At 43.5% G+C, this 27,088-nt stretch overlaps 1 protein-coding gene across 6 annotated transcripts in view; it reads right to left on the bottom strand.

Moving 5' to 3' along the window:
- The window catches only part of PKHD1 (PKHD1 ciliary IPT domain containing fibrocystin/polyductin), a 625,550-nt gene that overhangs the window by 549,095 nt on the left and 49,367 nt on the right, over positions 1-27,088 (bottom strand). For 5 of the 6 annotated variants that reach the window (XM_040427208.1, XM_040427210.1, XM_040427212.1 and 2 more), the window contains 5 exons: positions 25,588-25,689; positions 24,581-24,670; positions 12,838-12,976; positions 3,537-3,651; positions 1,671-1,946 (listed from right to left, as the gene is read on the bottom strand). In XM_040427208.1, the coding sequence (XP_040283142.1) occupies positions 1,671-1,946; positions 3,537-3,651; positions 12,838-12,976; positions 24,581-24,670; positions 25,588-25,689 (722 nt within the window). The remainder of the gene's footprint in view (positions 1-1,670; positions 1,947-3,536; positions 3,652-12,837; positions 12,977-24,580; positions 24,671-25,587; positions 25,690-27,088) is intronic. The other variant, XM_040427209.1, reaches the window with a different exon arrangement.

Genomic DNA, 27,088 nt, shown 5'->3' with positions numbered 1-27,088 from the left:
GCAGTATTATAGTAGTTATATTCTTGTATATAGGAGCAGTATTATAGTAGTTATATTCTTGTACATAGGAGCAGTATTATAGTAGTAATATTCTTGTACATAGGAGCAGTATTATAGTAGTTATATTCTTGTACATAGGAGCAGTATTATAGTAGTTATATTCTTGTACATAGGAGGCAGTATTATAGTAGTTATATTCTTGTACATAGGAGCAGTATTATAGTAGTAATATTCTTGTACATAGGAGCAGTATTATAGTAGTTATAGTCTTGTACATAGTAGGCAGTATTATAGTAGTTATATTCTTGTACATAGGAGCAGTATTATAGTAGTTATATTCTTGTACATAGGAGGCAGTATTATAGTAGTTATATTCTTGTACATAGGAGGCAGTATTATAGTAGTTATATTCTGTACATAGGAGCAGTATTATAGTAGTTATATTCTTGTACATAGGAGCAGTATTATAGTAGTTATATTCTTGTACATAGGAGGCAGTATTATAGTAGTTATATTCTTGTACATAGGAGCAGTATTATAGTAGTTGTATTCTTGTTCATAGGAGCAGTATTATAGTAGTTATATTCTTGTACATAGGGAATAGTGTTATAGTAGTTTTAGTCTTATATATAGGAGCAGTATTATCATACTTCTTGTACATAGGAGACAGTATTATAGTAGTTATACTCCTGTAAATAGGAGGCAGTATTATAGTACTTATATTCTTGTACATAGGGGCAGTATTATAGTAGTTACATTCTTGTAAATAGGAGCAATATTATAGTAGTTATATTCTTGTACATAGGGGCAGTATTATAGTAGTTATATTCTTGTACATAGGAGGCAGTATTATAGTAGTTATATTCTTGTACATAGAAGTAGTATTATAGTAGTAATATTCTTGTACATAGGAGCAGTATTATAGTAGTTATATTCTAGTACATAGGAGCAGTATTATAGTAGTTATATTCTTGTACATAGGAGCAGTATTATAATAGTTATATTCTTGTACATAGGAGGCAGTATTATAGTAGTTATATTCTTGTACATAGGAGCAGTATTATAGTAGTTATATCCTTGTACATAGGAGCAGTATTATAGCAGTTATATTCTTGTACATAGAAGGCAGTATTATAGTAGTTATATTCTTGTACATAGGAGCAGTATTATAGTAGTTAGATTCTTGTACATAGGAGCAGTATTATAGTAGTTATATTCTTGTACATAGGGGGCAGTATTATAGTAGTTATATTCTTGTACATAGGAGGCAGTATTATAGTACCGGTAGTTATAGTCTTGTACATAGAAGGCAGTATTATAGTAGTTATATTCTTGTACATAGGAGGCAGTATTATAGTAGTTATAGTCTTGTTCATAGAAGGCAGAATTATAGTAGTTATATTCTTTTACATAGGAGGCAGTATTATAGTAGTTATATTCTTGTACATAGGAGCAGTATTATAGTAGTTATATTCTTATACATAAGAGCAGTATTATAGTAGCTGTATTCTTGTATATAGGAGCAGTATTATAGTATTTATATTCTTGTACATAGGAGCAGTATTATAGTAGTTATATTCTTGTACACAGGGGGCAGTGCATTAAAACATTTCAATATTATTTCTCACACAGTATGTCTATAATATGAATCTGACAGTTTTAACTCTTACCTGAATATCTGGAACCCAGGATGATTGTGCCACTATTTGATGTTTTTCTCTCTGGTACGTATTTACCATGTCTGGGTTTATCCATGTATTGTGGATCTGAACCCCAAGTTTCATGCTGACGTTAGGTCCTGCTCCACGTTGTACCAATTCTATGTAATATTTTTTGCCTCTAACAAGTTCCATTTTGGAGGATTTCTGCTTCCATTGTACATCCCAGACCAGATCCCAGTGGTCATTCCATGTGGTGATGCCATGTGGTATGGAGGCAACTACAACCTATTGTTCAATGTACACTACATAATATTGGGCAATGATTTCTTTATAGCCAAGAAAAAACTGCAGATAACAATGCTTAAATTTTCTGCATTTAGTGTCATATTGGATTTTCTGGTTCCCGAGGGAATGAGTTTGAAGACACACATCCAGTCATTCACCCAAGCACCCATTCTAGCATATGCCATGTTCACTAGGTAATTACTGCTGAGCATAAATTAGTAGGCAGTGCATATAATACTGACTGCAGGACTCATAACCAAATTCCCTTAAACTGTTTTTAAGAGCTGGGTTTGATGAATGCCAAAAGAAATTTCCAGCCTGAATAGATAGTGTCTATGAAGTGAGCAAAAAGCTGGACTGATCCACCAGAACATTTTATATGAACTGCCTTTAGTGGAGAATGCATTGAGTAATTTTGGACATACAGTATATTATATTACAACATTTAGGGTAATCCAGAATTACATTCTGTATTATACTCCAGAGCTGCACTCACTATCCTGCTGGTGGAGTCACTGTGTACATACATACATTACTTATCCTGTACTGATCCTGAGTTACATCCTGTATAATACTCCAGAGCTGCACTCACTATTCTGCTGATGTTGTCACCATGTACATGCATTACATTACATATCCTGTATGGATTCTGAAATGCATACTGTATTAAACTCCAGAGCTGCACTCACTGTTCTGCTGATGGAGTTATTGTTCATACAGTACGTTACTTATCCTGTACTGATCCTAAATTTCATCCCGAATTTGCAATTCTAATGATTGTGCACACAGTCAGTAGTGTTGCTGTCAGCCACATTCTAAGCTCCTTCAACATGAAATGACCGTACAGTGTTTGGTAGAAAGGCAGCACTTCCAAGAATGCAAATCACTGGAAGAAGTTCTGTGCAGACACTCAGCAAGCAGTAAATGCTGGAAGATCGCGGCTTTAAAGACTGCAGAATAATGAGTGCAGCTCTGGAGTATAATAAGGTCTGTAACCCTGTTTCAATAAAAGATATATAATGTAATGAAGGGATTCAGCTTTTTACGCAGGGTGATTCTACATGTACACTGGAAAATGGTGTTGAACAAAAACAAACACTTTAACTGTGGGCCAGGTCTGATGACATCATCAGTGTGTAAGAAAAACTAATAAGGCTACTTTCACACTAGCGGCAGCCTTCTCCGGCAGGCTGTGTCGGCGGGGGAACAGCCTACCGGATCCATGCTGCCGCTAGTGCACCGTGTCGCCAGTAGTCCGCTCCGGCCCCACAGACTATAATGGGGGCGGGCCGGAGGTACGGCCGCAGCACGGCAAACATGCCGAGAGGCAGCTGGAATAAAACTACATGTAGTTTTATTCTGCCCGCCTCTCGGAATGTTTGCCGTGCTGCGGCCAGACCTCCGGCCCGCCCCTATTATAGTCAGTGGGGCCGGAGAGGACTACTGGCGACACGGTGCACTAGCGGCAGTACGGATCCGGTAGGCTGTTCCCCCGCCGGAACACCCTGCCGGAGAAGGCTGCCGCTAGTGTGAAAGTAGCCTAACACATAGATACTTCCACGCTATGTGCCGATTTTCCAATGTTCTTACCTTAGCGTCATCCCCTTGTGATTGACTCATGAAGAGCTGAGCTTCATTGTCTGATTGTATCCAAAATGTGTAGTTATTGGTCTCCGGAGATACAAAGAAACCACTGAGTCTTGCTCTGTGCGCAGAATGTAAATCGCATAAGAACACAGAGGCTTTGTAGATACCCATGGGGGCAGCTTTACAAATAAGTAATGGAATTTTAATGGAGACATTGCAGGCCAATTAAGGAGCTACTGAGGTTGGATAAAGTCTACTGTCCATAAGTGGTGACAACATAACATCTAGTGCTTACACACCACACATTCAATTGGGTCCCATAGATCTCAGCTGAATCATTTTGGTGAGATATCTTGGGATATATGAAACTCAAGTACTATATGACTAAAAGGTACCTTCTAATGAAGGGCTCCAAAAGAAAGAGCACGGCAGTAGGGCTTAATTCTGAATGTAAATTTTTGAAATTTTTACCAAATTTTACCAAAATTGGTGACGTATTTTATAATTAGTTTTAGGAAATTTGACAAACCTTAAGGGGTTTCTCAGATTCTGGATGTTGATCACCTATCCTTGGGATACCATCAATATCAGATCAATGGAGGTCCAACACCCGACACTCCTACCAATCAGCTGTTCCCTGCAGCCTCTGAAGTTACCACTTTGAACAGAACCAGAAGCAAAGCCCCGTTCAAAGTGCAGAGGCTCGGTTAGGTTACCATTCAAATGAATGGGAGAAGATCTTAAACGGGTTATACCATAACTAATGTAAAAAATTAAAATCAAACATCATATAGTACATGACAATCTCTTTCTAACAAAGTTAGAACCAGCCCTGTACCCCACATGGATCCAGAGATCTCCACATTCATTGCTCTGCTAGATTTATATCACGCTGACAGCTCAAGGGGAGTGTCTTTCCTGCTGCAGCTCAGGAGGCGTGTCTCAGCTCTCCCTATAACAGCTCAGGAGGCGTGTCTCAACTCTGCCTATCACAGCTCAGGAGGCAGTTGAAGGATGAAACTGAGCATGTGCGGCCTTCTCAATGAGCAGGTCAAAGAAATAAGAAAAAAACAAACAGCAGGTGGCGCTATACAGATATATTTTATTGAATAACCCAGTGGCTATGCAAAATTTTTAATTGCATGCAATCACTAAAGTATTCAGATCCAGGTTCTGGTTTGAAAACTGTAGAATATTTTTTGTGGGACAACTCCTTTAGCCAGGGATGGCTAATATACATTGCCTTTTTTGAATCCAGAGGGGAAATAAACCAGGCTGGTGCAGTGAGCTGCATTTATATTTATATAAGGAGATATATAACGCGAGTTTGACCGCGATGCGTGGTTGATTAAGTGTGGTTGCGTGAGTGTGTGACTTAAGATTAAGTGACTTTAGATTCAGGGACTTCAGTGGGGGACTGCAATTAGCCTGTTTCTTATTACTACATTGTATTGTATTTTTTGCTTTTGTCGTGTAATCCCCATTTAGTATGTGTTGCACAATTGACAACGCAGTCCAGTGCACTTCTTGCATCATGTATGCAGTCCTGGAACAGCCGTTCGAGGGTGTACATCTTTGTTCAAGATGTGAGCAAATTACCTGTTTGGAATCGCTAATCGAGTCTCTAAATGGGCAAGTTGCAACACTGAAAGGCATTTACAATTTTCAAAAGAGTTTGCTTCTCACCGAGCAAGCACTCTATGGGGTAGATGAGGGGGAGGGTGACAGAGAGGAGGCTGAAGAAAGTGAGGTAGCTAGCTGGGTAACAGTTAGAAAGCGGGGGTAGAGGGAAGAGTGCCAGGGAGGCTAGCCCTGATCTGACACACCCCAACAAGTTTGCACGTTTGGCAGATGAGGGGGATATCAGTCCAGGGACGGCACTCCTGCAGCCAGACACTTCCTCTGCCAGTCAGGGGAATGTCAGCTCCAGTAAGCAGGGGACCAGGAGAGCAGGGCAGGCCAGACAGGTGCTGGTAGTGGAAGACTCCATTATTAGGGGAACAGATAGGGAAATCTGTCACAAAGACCGTGATCGCCGAACAGTGTGCTGTCTTCCTGGCGCTAGAGTTCGACACATCGCGGATCGGGTTGACAGATTACTGGGAGGGGCTGGAGAAGATCCAGCGGTCATGGTCCATATCGGAACCAATGTCAAAGTTAGAGGTAGGTGGAGAGTCCTTAAAAATGATTTCAGGGATTTAGGTCAAAAGCTTAGGGCAAGGACCTCAAAGGTAGTATTTTCCGAAATACTACCTGTACCACGAGCCACACAAGAAAGGCAGCGGGAGATTAGGGAAATTAACAAGTGGCTCAAGAACTGGTGTAGGAAGGAGGGGTTTGGGTTCCTGGAGAACTGGGCCGACTTCTCTATCGGCTACAGGCTCTATCGTAGGGACGGGCTGCACCTCAATGGGGAAGGGGCAGCTGTGTTGGGGAAGAAGATGGCTAGAAGGTTGGAGGAGTGTTTAAACTAGGGACTGGGGGGAGGGTAATTACATTATAGGAGGGAAAGATAGTGCAGATAGAGACCGGGGGCAAGGTAGTGGGACTGGGGGAGGAATGGAAGGAGGGACTAGAACAGTTCAGAAGGAAAGGTGTAGGGTAAATGATATACATAAACCTCTCAAATGTATGTATACTAATGCCAGAAGCCTGACTAATGAAACTGGGGAGCTGGAATTAGTGATGTGTGAGGAGGACTATGACATAGTGGGAATAACTGAGACATGGCTGGATGATAGCTATGACTGGGCAGTTAATGTACATGGTTACAGTCTGGTTAGAAAGGATCGTCAAAACCGGAGAGGGGGAGGGGTCTGCCTTTATGTAAAGTCCTGTCTAAAGCCCACACTCCGTGAAGATATAAGTGAGGGACATGAACATGTGGAGTCACTGTGGGTAGAGATACATGGAGCTAAAAACAACAATAAATTACTAATAGGAGTTTACTATAAACCACCTAATATACCAGAGTCCACAGAAAATCTACTACTAAACGAGATAGACAAGGCGGCAAATCATAATGGAGGACTTCAACTACCCAGATATAGACTGAGAAACTGAAACTTGTATATCTCATAAAGGAAACAGATTCTTGGCAATAACCAAAGACAATTACCTCTCCCAACTGGTTCAGGACCCGACTAGAGGGACGGCCATACTGGACTTAGTATTAACCAATAGACCTGACAGAACAACAGACGTGCAGGTTGGGGGACACCTGGGAAATAGTGACCATAAAGTAATAACCTTCCAATTATCATTCAAAAGAGCGTTTCTACAGGGAGGAACAAAAATACCAAACTTCAAAAAAGCTAAATTTAGCCAACTAAGAGAAGCCATAGGCCTAACTAACTGGGACAAAGTCCTCAAAAATAAAAATAAAAATACAGCCACAAAATGGGATATCTTTAAAAGCATCCTAAAATCTCATTGTGAGAGGTACATACTGTATGGGAATAAAAGGTTAAGGAACAAAAAGAAACCAATGTGGATAAATAGAACTGTAAGAAAGCAATAAATGACAAAAAGAAAGCATATAAAACACTAAAACAGGAGGGTAGCACGGAAGCACTGAAAAACTATAAGGAAAAAAACAGAACATGTAAAAAACAAATAAAAGCGGCCAAACTAGAGACCGAGAGATTAATTGCCAAAGAGAGTAAAACTAACCCTAAAATGTTCTTCAATTATATAAATGTTAAAAAGTATAAATCTGAAGGTGTCGGCCCTTTAAAGAGTAATGAGGGGGGAGTCGCAGAGAGCGACGAGGAGAAAGGAAAGCTGTTAAATATTTTTTTCTCCAATGTATTCACTGAGGAAAATAAACTGTCAGATGAAATGCTGAATGTTGAAATAAATTCCCCATTAAAAGTGTCCTGTCTGACCCAGGAAGAAGTACAACAGCGACTTAAAAAGATCAAAATAGACAAATCGCCAGGACCGGATGGCATACACCCCCGTATCCTAAGGGAATTAAGTAATGTCATAGCCAGACCCTTATTTCTGATATTTGCGGACTCTATACTGACAGGGAATGTCCCACAGGATTGGCGCATGGCAAATGTGGTGCCAATATTCAAGAAGGGTCCAAAAACAGAGCCTGGAAACTATAGGCCAGTAAGTTTAACATCTGTTGTGGGTAAACTGTTTGAAGGTTTTCTGAGAGATGCTATCTTAGAGCATCTCAACGGAAATAAGCAAATAACGCCATATCAGCATGGCTTCGTGAGGGATCGGTCATGTCAAACTAATTTAATCAGTTTCTATGAGGAGGTAAGTTCTAGACTTGACAGCGGCGAATCAATGGATGTCGTGTATCTGGACTTCTCCAAAGCATTTGACACTGTACCTCATAAAAGGTTAGTATATAAAATGAGAATGCTCGGACTGGGAGAAAACATCTGTATGTGGGTAAGTAACTGGCTGAGTGATAGAAAACAGAGGGTGGTTATTAACGGTACATACTCAGATTGGGTCACTGTCACTAGTGGGGTACCTCAGGGGTCAGTATTGGGCCCTATTCTCTTCAATATATTTATTAATGATCTTGTAGAAGGCTTGCATAGTAAAATATCAATTTTCGCAGATGACACTAAACTATGTAAAGTAATTTACACTGATGAGGACAGTATACTACTACAGAGGGATCTGGATAGATTGGAGGCTTGGGCAGATAAGTGGCAGATGAGGTTTAACACTGATAAATGTAAGGTTATGCACATGGGAAGGAATAATGCAAGTCACCCGTACATACTAAATGGTAAAACACTCGGTAACACTGACATGGAAAAGGATCTAGGAATTTTAATAAACAGCAAACTAAGCTGCAAAAAACAGTGTCAGGCAGCTGCTGCCAAGGCCAACAAGATAATGGGTTGCATCAAAAGGGGCATAGATGCCCGTGATGAGAACATATTCCTACTACTTTACAAATCATTAGTCAGACCACACATGGAGTACTGTGTACAGTTCTGGGCTCCTGTGAACAAGGCAGACATAGCAGAGCTGGAGAGGGTCCAGAGGAGGGCAACTAAAGTAATAACTGGAATGGGGCAACTACAGTACCCTGAAAGATTATCAAAATTAGGGTTATTCACGTTAGAAAAAAGACGACTGAGGGGAGATCTAATTACTATGTATAAATATATCAGGGGTCAGTACAGAGATCTCTCCCATCATCTATTTATCCCCAGGACTGTGATGAGGGGACATCCTCTGCGTCTGGAGGAAAGAAGGTTTGTACACAAACATAGAAGAGGATTCTTTACGGTAAGAGCAGTGAGACTATGGAACTCTCTGCCTGAGGAGGTGGTGATGGTGAGTACAATAAAGGAATCCAAGAGGGGCCTGGATGTGTTTCTGGAGCGTAATAATATTACAGGCTATAGCTACTAGAGAGGGGTCGTTGATCCAGGGAGTTATTCTGATGCCTGATTGGAGTCGGGAAGGAATTTTTTATTCCCCTAAAGTGAGGAAAATTGGCTTCTACCTCACAGTTTTTTTTTGCCTTCCTCTGGATCAACTTGCAGGATGACAGGCCAAACTGGATGGACAAATGTCTTTTTTCGGCCTTATATACTATGTTACTATGTTACTATGAACAGAACTATGCTTCCAGCTTTATTCAGTGCTGGAGGCTGCAGGAAGCAGCTGATCAGTGTGTAGTGTACGGGAGCTGTAATGCCCGTCACTACAGAAGGGTCACTTGTGTGCTGTCGTTTCCCCTTATTTATGGGGAGGTTGGTATAAGTCATCTTCATAAAATGTAATGTAATGTAATGCTATGTACTTTCCTGTTACTGTAAAATGTGCATGTACAGGCCTGCTAGGGGTGTCATTCCAGCTCTTAGTCACTAGAGGGAGCTAGGGAGCCCTAGTTTATATAAGGCCCAGTCAGGGAAAGGAAGAGGTGTTGAAGAAGAGTTGAAGTGGGAGCTGAGGTTGGAGATTAGACCATGTCTGAGTTAAGTCCAGGCCTGGAGCTTGCAGACCAGGAGAGGGTATTGCAGTCCCTGTAATCGGGTTCCAGATCCAAGGAGAAGGTTCCCCTCCTGAGTTCATATATGCAGAAGCAGGAACACCACAGTTAACCAGCCTGAGGAAACTGAGAGAGACAGAGGCAAGCCCAGAAAAGCAAGAGGTACTAAAGACAACAGAGGAGGTACTTGATCATTATAAAACCAAGGATATAAGCCAGAGCTAGGGCATCAGAGTTTCTAAGTTCCAGGATCAGTCAGGAATAGAGTGCAAGCCGCCTGTACTGCAAGTCCTGTGTTTAACACTCTGAAGTCACCTTGCTATATATACTGCCTGCATCAAATGTATTGAAACCAACTGTCTTCAAAGGAACTGCGCTTCCATCTGTGTCCATGTATGATGACTACTAAAGTTTGAGTTCTGTTTTAACATCACGTGGTTCCTCAGTTTTTCCTGCTATCAGCAAACGGCGTGCCACCGTTTAATTGGCACTGGCGTCACGAACATTACTTATCATTACCTGCCTTGCAGAGAGTCAGCCGTCTCAGGTTAGTGGTCACAATTGCACTACAACACCCAGGAACACTATTAACCCTAACTTGAGTACGCTGCACGTCTCCTGACCCCCTGGGATACTGCAAGTGGAGGTGCCTGGTTTAGACTCCCACCGATCCGATATTGACTTATTGTAAGGATAGGTCATCAATATCTGGAGACCAGAAAACCTCAATAAAGTCTATGGACATATTTGAAACCAGTTTTGTATTATTGATTTACATGCATTTTTGGACTAAAAATATTTTTGTAAAAGCAGTTTATTAATAATATTGCACTGCTTGGCTTCTGCAGCTTCTGTGTTTCACAAGCTTTCTGCAGCTGCTATGCAGTGTGAAGCACAGAAGCTGCAGAAGCCGAACAGTGCAAAAACCTATTAGCCCAAAATAATGTGAATCCCTAAGAATGGTAACATAAAAAATTCTCTTTGAAAGTTTTTATAGTCTTTTAGAACCGTGCCATACAGAAGCAAATGCTCCTAATAGGGGTTGTCATGGATATTGTTTAATAAGGCAGGAAATGCTTTGAAATATATATTTTTTAAATCTCAATTTTTAATCCTTCGACGCTCCAGCGTACCCTGCTAATCTCTGTTACTCCACTGCAGCCAATCAATTGCTGTCTACCAACCGTCCTCGGCGGTCTCAAGCCATACATACAGGCATCACAGCCGAGGCCAGAGACCGACTGCGGCACTCACACGGGTAGTCAGGGCATGATCAGCTGTAGAGGAGTCAGAATAGCCGAGACCACCAGAGCTGTGGTGGAATTAAAGAGGTGAATACTTTTTTTTAAAAGTATTTCCTGCTTTTAGAAATGAAATTTTATATCTAAGAAACCATTTCCGATTTGGGGAGAAAATATTCAGTCCTTAGCTGTGAAAAGGCTTTTTTACTGTAAGAGCATTGAGGGCGTTGTGCAGTGGGTTTTGTATTGATGTCATCAAAATCAGATTGGTGGGGGGCTGACTCCCAGCACCCGACAGATCAGCTATTTGAAGAGCAGGCGGCACTCGTATGAGCGCTGCTTTTCCAGGATTACCTACCTGTCGTCTCACTTGGTGCAGAGCAATTACAGCAGCTTGTCGCGTTCATGTGCATCACTCTTGAAGAGAAAGCAGCACTCATACTAGCTCTTTTATCTCTTCAAACAGGTGATGAGCGAGGGACCCCCATTGATCTGGTATTGATGACCTATCCTGAAGACAGGTCATCAATATAAACCCACTGCATTACCCCTTTAAGGGCTTATGCACACGAATGCGGCCCGTAAGCAGAATCATTCATTTCAACGGGTCCGCAAAAAAACGGACGTTACTCCGTGCGCATTCCATTTCCGTATTTCCGTTCTGCAAAAAAATAGAATATGTCCTAAGTCCGCATAATGGACAAGGATAGAACTGCTCTATCAGGGGGCGGCCGTTTCGTACTGCAAAATACCGAATGCACACGGATGTCATCCATATTTTCTGCGGATTTGTGTTTTGCGGACCATAAAATACATACGGTCGTGTGTATGAGCCCTAAGGCTGTGGAATAGTCACCAAAACAACTGGTCTTAGCAGAAAGCGCTAATCAAGACAGGTTTTGCTAAAAGTGTATGCGTCATTTTAAAAAATTTACATGAAATACCTGATCACCACCAGTGCTCAGGAAAGACATTTTGCCCATTTTTGGGCAAATTGGGCCACGCACTGGACAGGATTTTCATCTTCCTCTGGATCAACCAGGGTCAAAAGGGTCATTCATTTTCAGGGTAGAAAACGTTTTTATTGTATTATAAAAAAATATTCACTTTTCTATATTACCATAAGCGTACCAATTTCTCCTGATTTTCAAGATCCCTGCTTATAGTCATTGAATGGGAACCACTTTTGATTAGTTCCATAGGATGAAAATCTGTCCTGCTCATGTAATGACTACACAAGTTGTTTCTTGTAATGAGCTGTGTACCTGTGTGTCCATCACCAGTGATGAGCGGCAGGGGCAATATTCAAATTTGCGAATATTTGGCTGAATATTCGTCATATATTCGAGAATTCGTGATCTCGTCATTATTTTCTTGATTGCGAAAATCAGCAATCGGAAAATTTGCGATAAAAATTCACGATATGAAAATTTGCGATCAACACTACTCCTAAAGTCAAAGATATTGCAGCCTTCTCATTGGCCCACAAGCAAGAAGCAGTGAGGGATCATGGGTACTGATGAAAAAAAATCTACAATATTTGCGATTACGAAGATATAGCACTATATTCTAGATTTTCGCGAATTCTCAAAAATGACGTGATTAGAATATTCGCGATCAACACTATTTATCACATGATCAGGACAGATTTTCACTCTCTATAAAATAACAATGGAGAAGGTATATTTAAGTTATGCTGGAAGAACCTGTTGAAGCTTATGGATGTCATAGAGCTAGGTTTTCACAGAGGGGCTCCTGCTGTGTAAGACTTGGCCCACTCATATATAACATGGTTGTCAATTAATTTAAATTGATGTCCTGTAATACCTCATTTACCCTGTAGTGGCTGCTGCTGCTACCAAGGATTTCAGCAGCTCAACTTAAGACGATCAACTGATCAGCAGGGTGGCTGGCTTTACAGAAGTTGTGCAGCTAAGGTAAACCCTTTAAGCAACTTCTTACATTTCACCCTTGGTACATTACCCCATTACACAGACCCTACCTCACCACTGATACGAGTGCTACCATGTCCTTCTTTGATTTAATTTAATGATATCTGGTTCTGTTCAGATCTTTCTGATACCTGATAGGTTGCCCTGGACCTAAAAAGACATCTGGTGGGGAACTTGCGCTCAGGACCACTGAACGTAGCTGAAGTGAAAGCTTGTCCATTTCTGTAACTCGTGCTCCAGCCCACATCTCATACAGAAGACCTCTGTTACCTGCAGTAAGACACGGAATAAATTAAAATACATCATGTGTTGACTCTATCCCGACATTCTGAGAGCTGCTGCTGTTCTGCCCTCCATGCTTTAAACTGCGACTCCACAGCTCACTATGTGCTGACTTCCTGCTGGGTTTGCTTTTATAGGCAGCAGCGATTACAAATAGGATTATAATAAATGGCAAGCAACTACACGTAAACCACCACAGAGGAAAGGAAGATTATCAGATAAAGCTTATACCATACATATACTGAGGGGACTGAGCCTCAATATGTGGCAAAACCAGCATCAGATCTGCAGCATCTGTGCTACATGTGGGTTTGTTAGGGATTTTGCTGTGGATTTGCTCCAGATTTCACCCCATGTATTGCAGTGGGTGAAATCTGCAGGGAATTTTTTTTTCCCCGCAGCATGTGAATGATATTTTTTAGTAGTTTAATATGCCGAATAGTGTTAATCGAGCACTAAAGTGCTCAGGTGCTCGAGTAGAACACCTCGGGATGCTCGGGTGCTCTACCGAGCACAATGGAAGTCCATGGGAGAACCCGAGCATTAAAGCAGGCACCCCCTGCTCTGAAGAGGGGAGGGTGTCTGGTTCACATGAAAAGGTCAGAAATTGATGGAAACACAACCGAAATGGTTCGGGAACAGCATGGGGAGGATGTCTGGATGCATCTTGGACTCCCAGGTCGCTGCTGGGAATGATGTTCTCCGAGTAGTACCCCAATTTTACAGACTGACAATAATACGCACAAAACCAAAGATAAAATCGATTTTAGAGGAAAAATTGTTAGGAAACATTCTTTCCTGTATATTTACTTGTGTATAAAGTGCAAAAAATTACAAGCAAGAGGCACTCAAAAACAACCTGTATATCACATAAAGGGGGGCCTCATTCACATTGGGGTACAATTGTTCAGGTAGTGGGACTTCTACACTCATAAAGCCTATGCACTAAGTGAAAGGGCTGCCAAAAATTACAAGGAACCGGCACTCCAATACACCCTTTATTACACATAAAGGAGGGCATCATACACACCCTTGAAAAATTATGATTGCTGGTCTGCTGGCGACCCTTAAAAACATTAGGAACAAGGGCCTACTGGTGACCCTCAAAAACATTAGGAACAAGGCCCGGCTGGTGGCCCTCTAAAACATTAGGGGCGAGGGCCTGAGCTGATCTGACCATCTAAAACATTAGGGGTGAGGGTCTGCTGCTGAGCTGACCATCTAAAACATTAGGGGTGAGGGCCTGCTGCTGAGCTGACCATTAAAAAAATTATGGTTGAGGGTCTGCTGGTGAGCTGACACTCTAAAACATTAGGGGCAAGGGCCTGCTGCTGATCTGACCATGGCAAAATTATGGGAGAGGGCCTGCTGCTGAGCTGACCATCGAGAAAATTGTGGTTGAGGGGCTGCTGCTGAGCTGACCATGGAAAAATTATGGGAGAGGGCCTGCTGCTGAGCTGACCATCGAGAAAATTATGGTTGAGGGGCTGCTGCTGAGCTGACCGTAGAAAAAAATTATGGTTAAGGGCCTGCTGCTGAGCTGACCATCGATAAAATTATGGTTGAGGGCCTGCTGCTGAGCTGACCATCGAAAAAATTATGGTTGAGGGCCTGCTGCTGAGCTGACCCTCTAAAACATTAGGGGCGAGGGCCTGCTGCCAAGCTGACCGTCTAAAACATTATGGGCGACGGTCTGCTGCTGAGCTGACTCTCTAAAACATTAGCGGCTAGTGCCTGCTGCTGATCTGACCATCTAAAACATTATGGGCGAGGGCCTGCTGCTGATACGACCATCGAAAAAATTATGGTTGAGGGCCTGCTGCTGAGCTGACTCTCTAAAGCCTTACAGGAGAGTGCCTGCTGCTGATCTGACCATGGAAAAAATTATGGTTCAGGGCCTGCTGCTGAGCTGACCCTCTAAAACAGTGGTTCTCAACCTAGGGGTCGCGACCCCTTTGGGGGTCGATCGGCCCTTTCCGGGGGGTCGCCTGAGGCTTCCTATTGTGAGTCCAGGCCCGTCGCTGCCTGGGGGCTGAGTAACTCAGAAGATCCGATGGTATATTCTAACCCCCAGGCGTTCCCATGGTGACAGGGACGCTTGCCTGGGGGTTAGAATATACAGGGCCACGCCGCTCACAGCAGTATATTTATAAACTAATCAGTAACTACTTTAACTTTAATCATTGCTCATTGCTGAGCTCTTTACTTGGATTATAATTTATTTGGATATGGGATATCTTACTTTGTCTTAGCTCCGGTAATAGCAGGCAGTGCGGGGGGCGGCGCTCACTCACTGACGTCACGCGCCTGCTCCTCCCACTAGGTGGCGCAGGCGCGTGACGTCAGTGAGTGAGCGCCGCCCCCCGCACTGCCTGCTATTACCGGAGCTAAGACTAAGTAAGATATCCCATATCCAAATAAATTATAATCCAAGTAAAGAGCTCAGCAATGAGCAATGATTAAAGTTAAAGTAGTTACTGATTAGTTTATAAATATACTGCTGTGAGTGTCGGGGAGGGAGATCTGTGGATGGCACTGTCATCCACAGATCCGCCTACAGTGCAATCCACAGATCCCCCCTCCCCTAAACAGTGCCATCCACAGATCTCCCCCCTAAACAGTGCCATCCACAGATCCCCCTAAACAGTGCCATCCACAGATCCCCCCCTAAACAGTGCCATCCACAGATCCCCCCTCCCCTAAACAGTGCCATCATGGCACTGTTTAGGGGAGGGGGATCTGTGTATGGCACTGTTTAGGGGGGATCTGTGGATGGCACTGTTTAGGGGGGATCTGTGGATGGCACTGTTTAGGGGGGATCTGTGGATGGCACTGTTTAGAGGGGATCTGTGGATGGCACTGTTTAGGGGGGATCTGTGGATGGCACTGTTTAGGGGGAGATCTGTGGATGGCACTGTTTAGGGGGATCTGTGGATGGCACTGTTTAGGGGGGAGATCTGTGGATGGCACTGTTTAGGGGGGGATCTGTGGATGGCACTGTTTAGGGGGGATCTGTGGATGGCACTGTTTAGGGGGGGATCTGTGGATGGCACTGTTTAGGGGGGGATCTGTGGATGTCTTTGTGATTAATTACTCTGCTTTAATTATGTTCAATTTGTAGCAATAAAAATACATCCTGCATATCAGATATTTACATTACAATTCATAACAGTAGAAAATTAGTTATGACGTAGCAAGGAAAAAAATTTAATGGTTGGGGGTCTCCACAACATGAGGAACTGTATTAAGGGGTCACGGCTTTAGAAAGGTTGAGAACCACTGATCTAAAACATTAGGGGCGAGGGCAAACTAATAAGCATGTTGATATGATGGAGGAGGAGGATGAGAAAAGGAAGATTGAACCATATACCCTTTTTTGTGGTGGAAGGGGTTCATGGGAATACAGTGTATTCAATACACCATAAAAGCCACATTTAAAGTGCCTTTATGTTCAGCCGCTTTCCTCTGGTGGAGTAGAGAAGTCAGGGGCAATCCAGGCCTTGTTCATTTTTATAAGAGTCAACCTGGCATTATCTGTTGAAACATAGAAACATAGAATGTGTCGGCAGATAAGAACCATTTGGCCCATCTAGTCTGCCCAATATATCTGAATCCTATGAATAGTCCCTGGCCCTATCTTATATGAAGGATGGCCTTATGCCTATCCCATGCATGCTTAAACTCCTTCACTGTATTTGCAGCTACCACTTCTGCAGGAAGGCTATTCCATGCATCCACTACTCTCTCAGTAAAGTAATACTTCCTTATATTACTTTTAAACCTTTGCCCCTCTAATTTAAAACTGTGTCCTCTTGTGGTAGTTTTTCTTCTTTTAAATATTCTCTCCTCCTTTACCGAGTTGATTCCCTTTATGTATTTAAAAGTTTCTATCATATCCCCTCTGTCTCTTCTTTCTTCCAAGCTATACATATTAAGGTCCTTTAACCTTTCCTGGTAAGTTTTATTCTGCAATCCATGTACTAGTTTAGTAGCTCTTCTCTGAACTCTCTCTAGAGTATCTATATCCTTCTGGAGATATGGCCTCCAGTACTGCGCACAATACTCCAAGTGAGGTCTCACCAGTGTTCTGTACAGCGGCATAAGCACTTCACTCTTTCCACTGCTTATACCTCTCCCTATACATCCAAGCATTCTGCTGGCATTTCGTGCTGCTCTATTACATTGTCTTCCCACCTTTAAGTCTTCTGAAATAATTACTCCTAAATCCCTTTCCTCAGATACTGAGGTCAGGACTGTGTCAAATATTCTATATTCTGCCCTTGGGTTTTTACGCCCCAGGTGCATTATCTTGCACTTATCCACATTAAATTTCAGTTGCCAGAGTTCTGACCATTCTTCTAGTTTTCCTAAATCCTTTTCCATTTGGCGTTTCCCTCCAGGAACATCAACCCTGTTACATATCTTTGTGTCATCAGCAAAAAGACAAACCTTACCATCGAGGCCTTTTGCAATATCACTTATGAAGATATTAAACAAAATCGGTCCCAGTACAGATCCCTGTGGAACCCCACTGGTAACATGACCTTGTTTTAAATGTTCTCCATTGACTACAACCCTCTGTTGTCTGTCACTCAGCCACTGCCTAATCCACTCAACAATATGGGAGTCCATGCTCAATGACTGCAGTTTATTGATAAGTCTTCTATGTGGGACAGTGTCAAAAGCCTTACTAAAATGTCTACTGCACCTCCACCGTCTATTATTTTAGTCACCCAGTCAAAAAAAATCTATAAGATTTGTTTGACATGATCTCCCTGAAGTAAACCCATATTGTTTTTCATCTTGCAATCCATGGGATTTTAGATGTTCCACAATCCTATCCTTTAATAGGGTTTCCATTAATTTGCCTACTATTGATGTCAGACTCACTGTGTCTATAGTTGCTCGATTCCTCCCCTACTACCCTTTCTTGTGAATGGGCACGACATTTGCCAATTATCAATCTTCCGGGACAACCTCCTGTTTTACTAATGATTGGTTAAATAAATCTGTTAATGGTTTTGCCAGCTCACCACTAAGCTCTTTTAATAATTTTGGGTGTATCTCATCAGGCCCCTGTGACTTATTTGTCTTCACTTTAGACAGCAAACTTAGAACATCTTCTCATGTAAAGACACATGCATCAATCAATTTATTAGTCATCCCTTTCTAGAGGCGGTCCTTCCTCCATCTTTTTCTTTTGTAAAAACTGAAACAGAAGTCTTCATTAAGTATCAAGGTCGCGTGACTATCACATACGAGCACAGAGGGAGGGAAAAGGAAGCCCTGACCAAGTGAGAGGAAGGTGGTGACCCCTGACTTCACCTAGCGGCTGCACCTGGCTGACCTGACGTCCCTAGACGGGTTCCTCACCCGTACGCCGATCACGTGCCTAAAGCCCTGGCTTTCGCTAAGCTGAGCCCTAGATAGTGAACAGGGCGGTGGAAGCACTAGTCGCACCACTAGCTTTAAAGGAAAACACCAAGGGAAGGACAGACAATACATACTCAACATATAATCCCAGGTGGGCGACAACAGGAGACAACAAGAAGCCCAACAGGATCCGGAGGTAGCACTCTGGAACGACAACCAGGATTCACAACTCCAGTGGGGTCAGTATAGATGTCCAGGCAGGAAGCTCTATAACTGGCAACTAGAGAAGTGTGAGGGAGAATATAAGGAGGTTGGGAGTGGCAGTCAAGAAACAGCTGAGGAGGAGAAGCTACGGATCCCTGATTGAGACAAAAAGGATAGCAAGGAAAACACAGAAACAATCACTAAGAAACAACGTGATCTTTAGATATAGAGCTCGCAGCCACCCGCTGCGACCTCCTGACCCCGGGTATAACGGAGTCAGACGTGGCTCTAGATACCCTCGTGACATTAAGGCAGTCGGCTAGCCCTTTATTCTCTTCTACAGTCGGATGCGCTTATCAGTTATTATGCCCCCAGCAGCACTAAATACCTGCTCTGACAAAACGCTGGCGGCAGGGCAGGCCAGCACCTCCAAGACGTAGAGCGCCAGTTCATGTCCCGTGTTGTAAGGCACAGAGGGATCATTGAGGACGCTGACACGGTCTGCTACGTACTCCTTCACCATCTTCCAAAACTTTTCTCCCCTTGTGACACTAGGCCGTGCATCAGGGTGAGGTTGCCGGCGGGGGGTCATGAAACTGTCCCAGGCCTTGGAGAGTGTTGCCCTGCCTCTTATGGAACTGCTATGTGTTTCCCTCGTCTCCCCTCCTTGGTTGCCCAAGGAACTACGGAATTTTTGGCGCAATTTTTCCACAAGGACTTTCTGGTATTGCACCATTTTGCTAGTCCTCTCCACCACAGGAATGAGAGATGAGAAGTTCTCTATGTAGCGGGGGTCGAGAAGGGTGAACAACCAGTAATCGTGTTGGCCAAAATGCGTTTAAAGCGAGAGTCATGGAAAGGCAGCATAACATAAAGTCAGCCATGTGTGCCAGAGTCCCAACAGACAAGACTTTGCTGTCCTCATCAGGAGGATGACTCTCAATCTCCTCATCCTCTTCCCTCCTCTTTTGGCCCATCCACGCTGAACAGATGAAATAACCTGCTGTGGTACTACCCTCTGTAGCGGAGGTAACCGTCTCCTGCTCCTCCTCCTCCTTATCCAATTCGCGCTGAGAAGACGTACTGAGGGTGGTCTGGCTATCACCCTGTGTACTGTCTTCCCCCATTTCCACCTCTTCCACATGCAAAGCATCCTCCTTCATTGTCAGCAGCGAGCGTTTCAGTAGACACAGAAGTGGGATGGTTACGCTGATAATAGCGGCATTGCCGCTCACCATCTGTGATTATTCTTCAAAGTTGCGTAAAACCTCACAGAGGTCAGACATCCATGCCCACTTCTTGCTTGTAAAGAGCGGAAGCTGATTGGAAAGGCGGCGACCATGTTGCAGCTGGTATTCCACTACTGCCCTCTGCTGCTCACAAAGCCTGGCCAACATGTGGAACGTGGAGTTCCAGCGTGTGCTCACGTCGCACAACAGTCGGTTAGCTGGCAATTGCAAGCGCTGCTGCAGCGTTGCCAGACCGTAGCTCAGGCAAATTGGAGTAGGTTTTGAGAAACCGCTGAACCACTAAGTTGAACACGTGGGCTAGGCATGGTATGTGTGTGGGCTTGCCGAGCTCTAAAGCCGCCACCAAGTTACGGCTATTATCAGACACAACCATGCCTGGTTCTAGGATGAGTGGCGAGAGCCATAGCTCAGTCTGGTCTCTTATCCCCTGCCACAGCTCTGCAGCGGTGTGCTGTTTGTCCCCTAAGCATATCAGCTTCCGCACGGCCTGTTGCCGCTTCCCCACTGCAGTGCTTCACTGCTTCCAGCTACCGGCTGATGGCTGACTGGTGCTGCACGCGGATAATTCGGAGGTGGAAGTGGAGGAGGAGGCGGAGGAGGAGAAGTGGGGGTTGGAGCCATTAATGTAGATGCTGGCAGAAACCTTGATGGAATTAGGGCCCGCAATCATTTACGTCGGTAGCACCTGTGCCATCCCAGGGTACGACTTGCTCCCGGCCTCCATAACATTCACCCAGTGTGCCATCAAGGAAATGTAGCGTCCCTGACCACAAGCACTTGTCCATGTGTCAGTCATTAAGGGGATCTTCCAAATAACTGTATTGGTCAGGGCACGGGTGATGTTACAGGACACATGTTGGTGTAAGGCGGGCACGGCACACCAGAAAAATAGTGGCGGCTAGGGACTGAGTAACGAGGGACGGCCGCCGACATCAGGCTGCGGAAGGCTTCAGTGTCCACAAGACTTTCCAGGGCCAGCAATTTGGAAAGGTGCACGTTTAGTGCAATGGCCTGTGGGTGGGTGGCTGAGTATTTGCGCTTTCGTTCTAAGGCCTAGAGTATAGACATCTGTAAGCTGCGCTTGGACACAGAAGTGGATGTGCTAGCTGATGGTGCTTGCAAAGGTATTGGTGCAGGGGGGGAGGCATCGGGCCTGCGTCTTGGACAGGGGATTAGACAGCACGTAACACATGGGAAGAGGAGGCAGTGGTGTGACCCGCAGACACTGATTGTGGACCCAGGCGTTCGGCCCACCTATTAGGGTGCTTTGATGCCATGTGGCGGATTATGCTGGTGGTGATGCTAGTGTTTATGCCCCTGCTCATTTTGGTACGGCACAGGTTGCAAATCACAATTCTTTTATCGTCCGCACTTTCCTCAAAAAAAGCGCCAGACTGCGGAACACCTACCCCTTGGCAAGAGAGATTGAGACAAGGGGTGCTCCGGGGGAACAGTTGCGGGCCTGTTTGGTGTGGCCCCGCCTTCTCCCTTTTGCCACCACACTGCTTCTTCCAGCCTGTTGCGGTGCTGCGGATCCCTCCCCCTCTGTACTGCTGTCCTCGCGCGGCTTGCCATCTTCCCAGGTTGGGTCAGTGATTTCATCGTCCACCACCTCCTTTTCCACTTCCTCACTCTGCTCATCCTCCTGACTTGTTGACCTAACAACAACCTCAGTTATTAACAACTGTGTCTCATCCTCATCATCAACCTCGTGAAACACTAATTGCCATTGACTTATTGGCAACTGTGTCTCATCATCATCATCCACCTCGTGAAACACTAATTGCCGTTCCCCACCATCATCTTCTTGTGACTCGGGATGCTCAAGAGTTTGGGCATCGGTGCACATGATCTACTCATGTCCCTCTTCAAGTGGGCTTGGCGATAGGCCCAAATCAAGGAATGGCAATGAAAAGAGCTCCTCGGAATATTTGAGTGTGGGTTTACTTGTTTGGCAAGACTTTCCATGGTGGGAGGAAGAAGGATCAGGGTGAGGATTCTGTTGACCAGACTCTTTGCTACTGAGACTGGACTTTGTGGAAGACAGGGTGGTGCTTAATAGTGATGAGCGGCAGGGGTAATATTCGAATTTGCGATGTTTTGCGAATATTTGGTATAATATTTGTCATATATTCGCGAATTTGAGATTATTTTCTTGATGGCGAAAAATCGGCAATGTAATATTCGCGTAATGCACACAAAATACAGGTCACTATAGCTACATTTTTCAAGCTGCTAGAAGTTTCCTGAGACTGGAGAAAATGGTTGGCATGGCAGAACATTACAATAGCTTTATATGCAGATAGAGTGCTCCAATATATTCGCGATTGCGAAATCGGCACTAATTTTGAGAATATTTTGGCATAATACGTGCAACTTCACATTTTAACAGGTCTGACTACTTATTAGTGATTGGTGCACTAAGTATTGTTGTGAACTTGTGACATCATAGCACTATGTATTTATGTACAGTACAGATCAAAAGTTTGGACACACCTTCTCATTCAAAGAGTTTTCTTTATTTTCATGACTATGAAGGCATCAAAACTATGAATTAACACATGTGGAATTATATACATAACAAACAAGTGTGAAACAACTGAAAATATGTCAAATTCTAGGTTCTTCAAAGTAGCCACCTTTTGCTTTGATTACTGCTTTGCACACTCTTGGCATTCTCTTGATGAGCTTCAAGAGGTAGTCCCCTGAAATGGTCTTCCAACAGTCTTGAAGGAGTTCCCAGAGATGCTTAGCACTTGTTGGCCCTTTTGCCTTCACTCTGCGGTCCAGCTCACCCCAAACCATCTCGATTGGGTTCAGGTCCGGTGATTGTGGAGGCCAGGTCATCTGGCGCAGCACCCCATCACTCTCCTTCATGGTCAAATAGCCCTTACTTTCAAAGTTTTCCCAATTTTTTCGGCTGACTGACTGACCTTCATTTCTTAAAGTAATGATGGCCACTCGTTTTTCTTTACTTAGCTGCTTTTTTCTTGCCATAATACAAATTCTAACAGTCTATTCAGTAGGACTATCAGCTGTGTATCCACCTGACTTCTCATCAAGCCACTGATGGTCCCAACCCCATTTATAAGGCAAGAAATCCCACTTATTAAACCTGACAGGGCACACCTGTGAAGAGAAAACCATTTCAGGGGACTACCTCCTGTGGAGAGAATTGTGTATATACACGTACAATGTTATGTGTTATGTACTGCAAAGAAATTCACATGGCCCGTAAGGGTCCACCCTCCCAACACCTAAGCCGTTCTGTCTTTGGTGGGACCCCAATGAACAATCACGTATTCCATACTCTGTGGAGAAGTGGTAAGTGGCTTTTGTGAGAAAGTGACTATATTCCAGCTGCTCTCAAGCCGAGCTATAGATTCTGTAATATGATCTCCCCCCCCCCAACTACCTACCATGTGAAATGTATAACTCTATTTCTGCTTATGTGAAAGAGGGGTCTTCGGGCCCTCCCAGGTACTTTGGCCTTGGTGGAACTGCTACCTCTGCACACCTATATCTATGCCACGAGTTGTCACTAATTTTTATGGTCTTTCTCACCGCCGGCTCTAAATACTCTTCCCCGGAAGCCAGTTTATATGATTTTTTGGGGTGATTTTTATGTGTAATGTTCCACAATCTATCTATATATATAAAGAAGGACGTATATATGTGTGTGTATGTATGTATGTTCCGCGATCACTCAAAAACACAACAATCGATTTCAACAAAACTTGGTATACACATCCCTTGCTACCTGGAAAGAAATCTTGTGGGGGTTACAGCTCTCTAGTACGTACCGTTCCTGAGATATTCCCATAAAATGACTTGCATTAGCCAATACAAGCCTGCAAGTCATACACATGGTCACATGTCCCTTATCAGCCAATAGAAGCTTGCTTTCCCTCAGTCTCCACATACACACAGTTTTACTCCAGGTTTCCATAACAACCCAGCCATTTTTCTTCACTGCTGTAGGTCAGCTTTAGGCTAGGGCTACACGACGACATGTGTTGCGCGACAATAAGTCGCACGACACATAGGGCACAACTACACTGCTGCATGTGTCGCGCGACATTGATGTCGCGCAACAATTTTGGATGGATTTTTTGCAACTGTCATGTCGCAGTCACAGTATGTCACATGTCGCAGTGCGACACCATAGCTTATCATTAAAAATTGTTGAGACAAAATGTTGTGCGACACATGTCGTCGTGTAGCCCTAGCATTAAAGGGACAGGGCACTGTGGAGGTCACTGTTATAGGGGCGGGCAATGTGGAGGTCACTGTTAAAGAGGCATTCACTTTGAATGTTACTGTTAAGGGGGCAGGCCGCTGTGGGGGTCACTGTTAAAGGGGCGGACACTGTGGAGGTCGCTGTTAAGGCAGCAGGGTACTGTGAGGTCACTGTTAAGGGGGCGGGCCCCTAAGGAGGTCACTGTCAAGGGAGTGGGGTGCTGTGAGACTCACTGTTAAAGGGGTGGGCTGCTCTGAAGGTCAAAGTTAAGGGGATGGGCTGCTGTGGAGGTTCCATTTTAAAGTGGGGGTTAGTGTTAAGGGGTGGGGGACTGTGGAGTTCACTGTTAAAGGGGCGGGGTGTTGTAGAGGTCACAGTTATGGGGGATACTGTCGATATCTTTTAACGACACACACAAACAATAAATGAAACAAATGAAATATACCCGTGCGAAGCCAGGTCCTTCTGCTAGTGAAAAAAACAAAAACCATAATGATACGTAATAGACATATAACAGTGCGGTACCTGGATATGGAGCTTTTACATATTGTCCATTCGGGCCAGTTGTACATATGACGGCTTGTGGTGACAAGGATTTGATCCTGCAGACGTTTCCTGTAACATTGAAGGAAATAGCCGTTAGTTTAAGGAATATGACCATCAAGAAGATAACATGACCTGTTGGGGCTCATGGGCATCATTAGGTGGTCTCACACTATGGACCCTGTTTTAGTCCCTCCCATTTTGGAAGACTTACGGGGGCCTGTGTTGGACACCTTCTTCTGCTTCCCAACACAGATTCATGACATTTTCCTGCAGCCTCCACTAAAGGGAGCTGGTGTATAGAAATTTGATAGCTTCCATTAAGTGCAATAGTCACTCTAAATTCCTAGGCACTGAGCTCCCTCTAGTGGTGGCTGCTGACAGTCAGTTTTTGTTATATATTACGTGAGGGGAAAACAGAAGGTTTAGACCTGTATGGGGGATATTGATCACTGTATATATGCTAAATAAATTGAGAAATGCATTCAGAAAGAGCGCCATACTTATGAAGTGAAGAAAAATGGGTGAGGCAGAGCACAACTTTTTCATTTTATTATAAAATCTCTCCACTTATTTAAAAAAAATATGTAAATTTGTCAGAAAACTTAATGGGGGGGACCATAACAATTTTTGCTATTGGGCTTTATGAGATCTATGTATACCCCTGTTGTATCATATGTTGCTCTTGCATGGGGCAACAGATTTAGGTGACAAATCCACTTTAATGATAAATTTTGGCTACCTGCTGTCACCACTAGAGGGAGCTAACTGCACATACATATGACATATACTCCACTGTTCAACCCCTTTACGACACTCCTGCTAGATGCAATGTAACTAGTAATTGGAAGCCGCTGGTGATAACCCTTTGCTGCCACGTTACCCCATAAAAAACTATGCCTGTAAAACACTAAAAACATTCGGCATAGCACCGACCACCCAGAATTTTATTTCCATGTCTTAGAAAAAAGTACGAAAAATGTATTTACCTGCAATGCTGACTTTAACCGGATCCATAAAGAAGTCTCCTTTGATGGTGACCTCCGTTCCTCCTCCTACACTGCCTACATCTGGAAATATGGAGCGTATTTCTACCAGAAGAAACATAAAATGACCTAAATTGTTACCAGTAGTATACATAGGGAAGAGAAGTAAAAATGAAATGTAAGAGGCACTATTCTATTCCGTCCCCAGAACAGTTTCATAACTGGTAGGAATGTGGGAACCTCTGCCTGTTTTCCCTCACTTTGCAAGCATTATTATGATAGTATAGCAGATTGGACTAGTCTGAGGTGGGCTCCCATTTTAGGCTACTTTCACATTAGCGTTTTCAATTCCGCTATTGATATCCGTCATAGGATCTCAAAAGTGGAAGAAAACGCTTCAGTTTTGTCCCCATTCATTGTCAATGGGGACAAAACTGAACTGAACGAAACAGAGCGCTCTAAAAAAATGCATTCCGTTCCGTTTGGTTGTGCTCCCATCGCGGACAGAATAACGCTGTAAGCAGCGTATTTCTGTCTGCGATGTGGTACGGAGCAAGACTGATCCGTCATTACACACAATGTAAGTCAATGGGGACGGATCCGATTTCTCTGATACGATAGAAAACGGATCCGTCCCCTATTGACTTTCAATGGTGCTCAAGACGGATCCGTCATGGCTATAGAAGACATGCGGTTGCATTGTATGCGGTTGTATTATTGTAACGGAAGCGTTTTTGCAGATCCATGACGGATCCACAAAAAACGCTAATGTGAAAGTAGCCTTAATGGACTCCATAACAGAAAAAGAGAAATACCATAGCAATAATGGGTACATGACAACCATGTGACATGTATAATATCTGATCTATTGCCCCGTAGGCAAATGTCTCACCAATACCAAGGTTAGGAGAGACATGTTTCCATTCTTTGGTGACTCATTCTTTCGGATCAACATCAGATTGACAGTATTACATAAAGGTTTTCAAAAACGTTTGGAAAAACTTTTTGTGATAATAGTGAAAGACTTGGTCCAATTCTTGATCGAATACAATCTATCAGAATTGGGCCATGTATATAGTCTGGAGATAACACTTTTATGGGAGAGTGTTGTGGACATGCTAAGTAACCATTGCAGTGGTCATTGTTCAGGGTGGGGGAGTATATGTGTCCATCACCTATTGTGAATTATGGATCCTGTGTTATACTGCAAAAATATAGGATTTTTTAACTAATTTGTGACATAGAAAATAAAAAAAAGCACCAATTCTTAAAAATTATGTTTCAAATGTTTTCAACTATTTGTAATTGTCTTATGGCACATTCCCTTTAGCTCTGAACTAAATAAAACACAAATATCTGACCTTTAACATTATTTTTTCATTTATTTTTATCCATATCATTCTCTATAATACATCTATCTAGGGGGTCAGAGCTCCAAATCCCCTCTATAGACATAGAATTAGAAGAGTACAGAATTCTAGCTGCACACAGTCACCACTAGGGG

Source organism: Bufo bufo, chromosome 4 (genome assembly GCF_905171765.1).
Source record: "Bufo bufo chromosome 4, aBufBuf1.1, whole genome shotgun sequence".
Taxonomy (NCBI): Eukaryota; Metazoa; Chordata; class Amphibia; order Anura; family Bufonidae; genus Bufo; species Bufo bufo.
The sequence above is the reverse complement of the archived record's forward strand: the minus strand, read 5'-3'. Positions and strand labels throughout refer to the sequence as shown.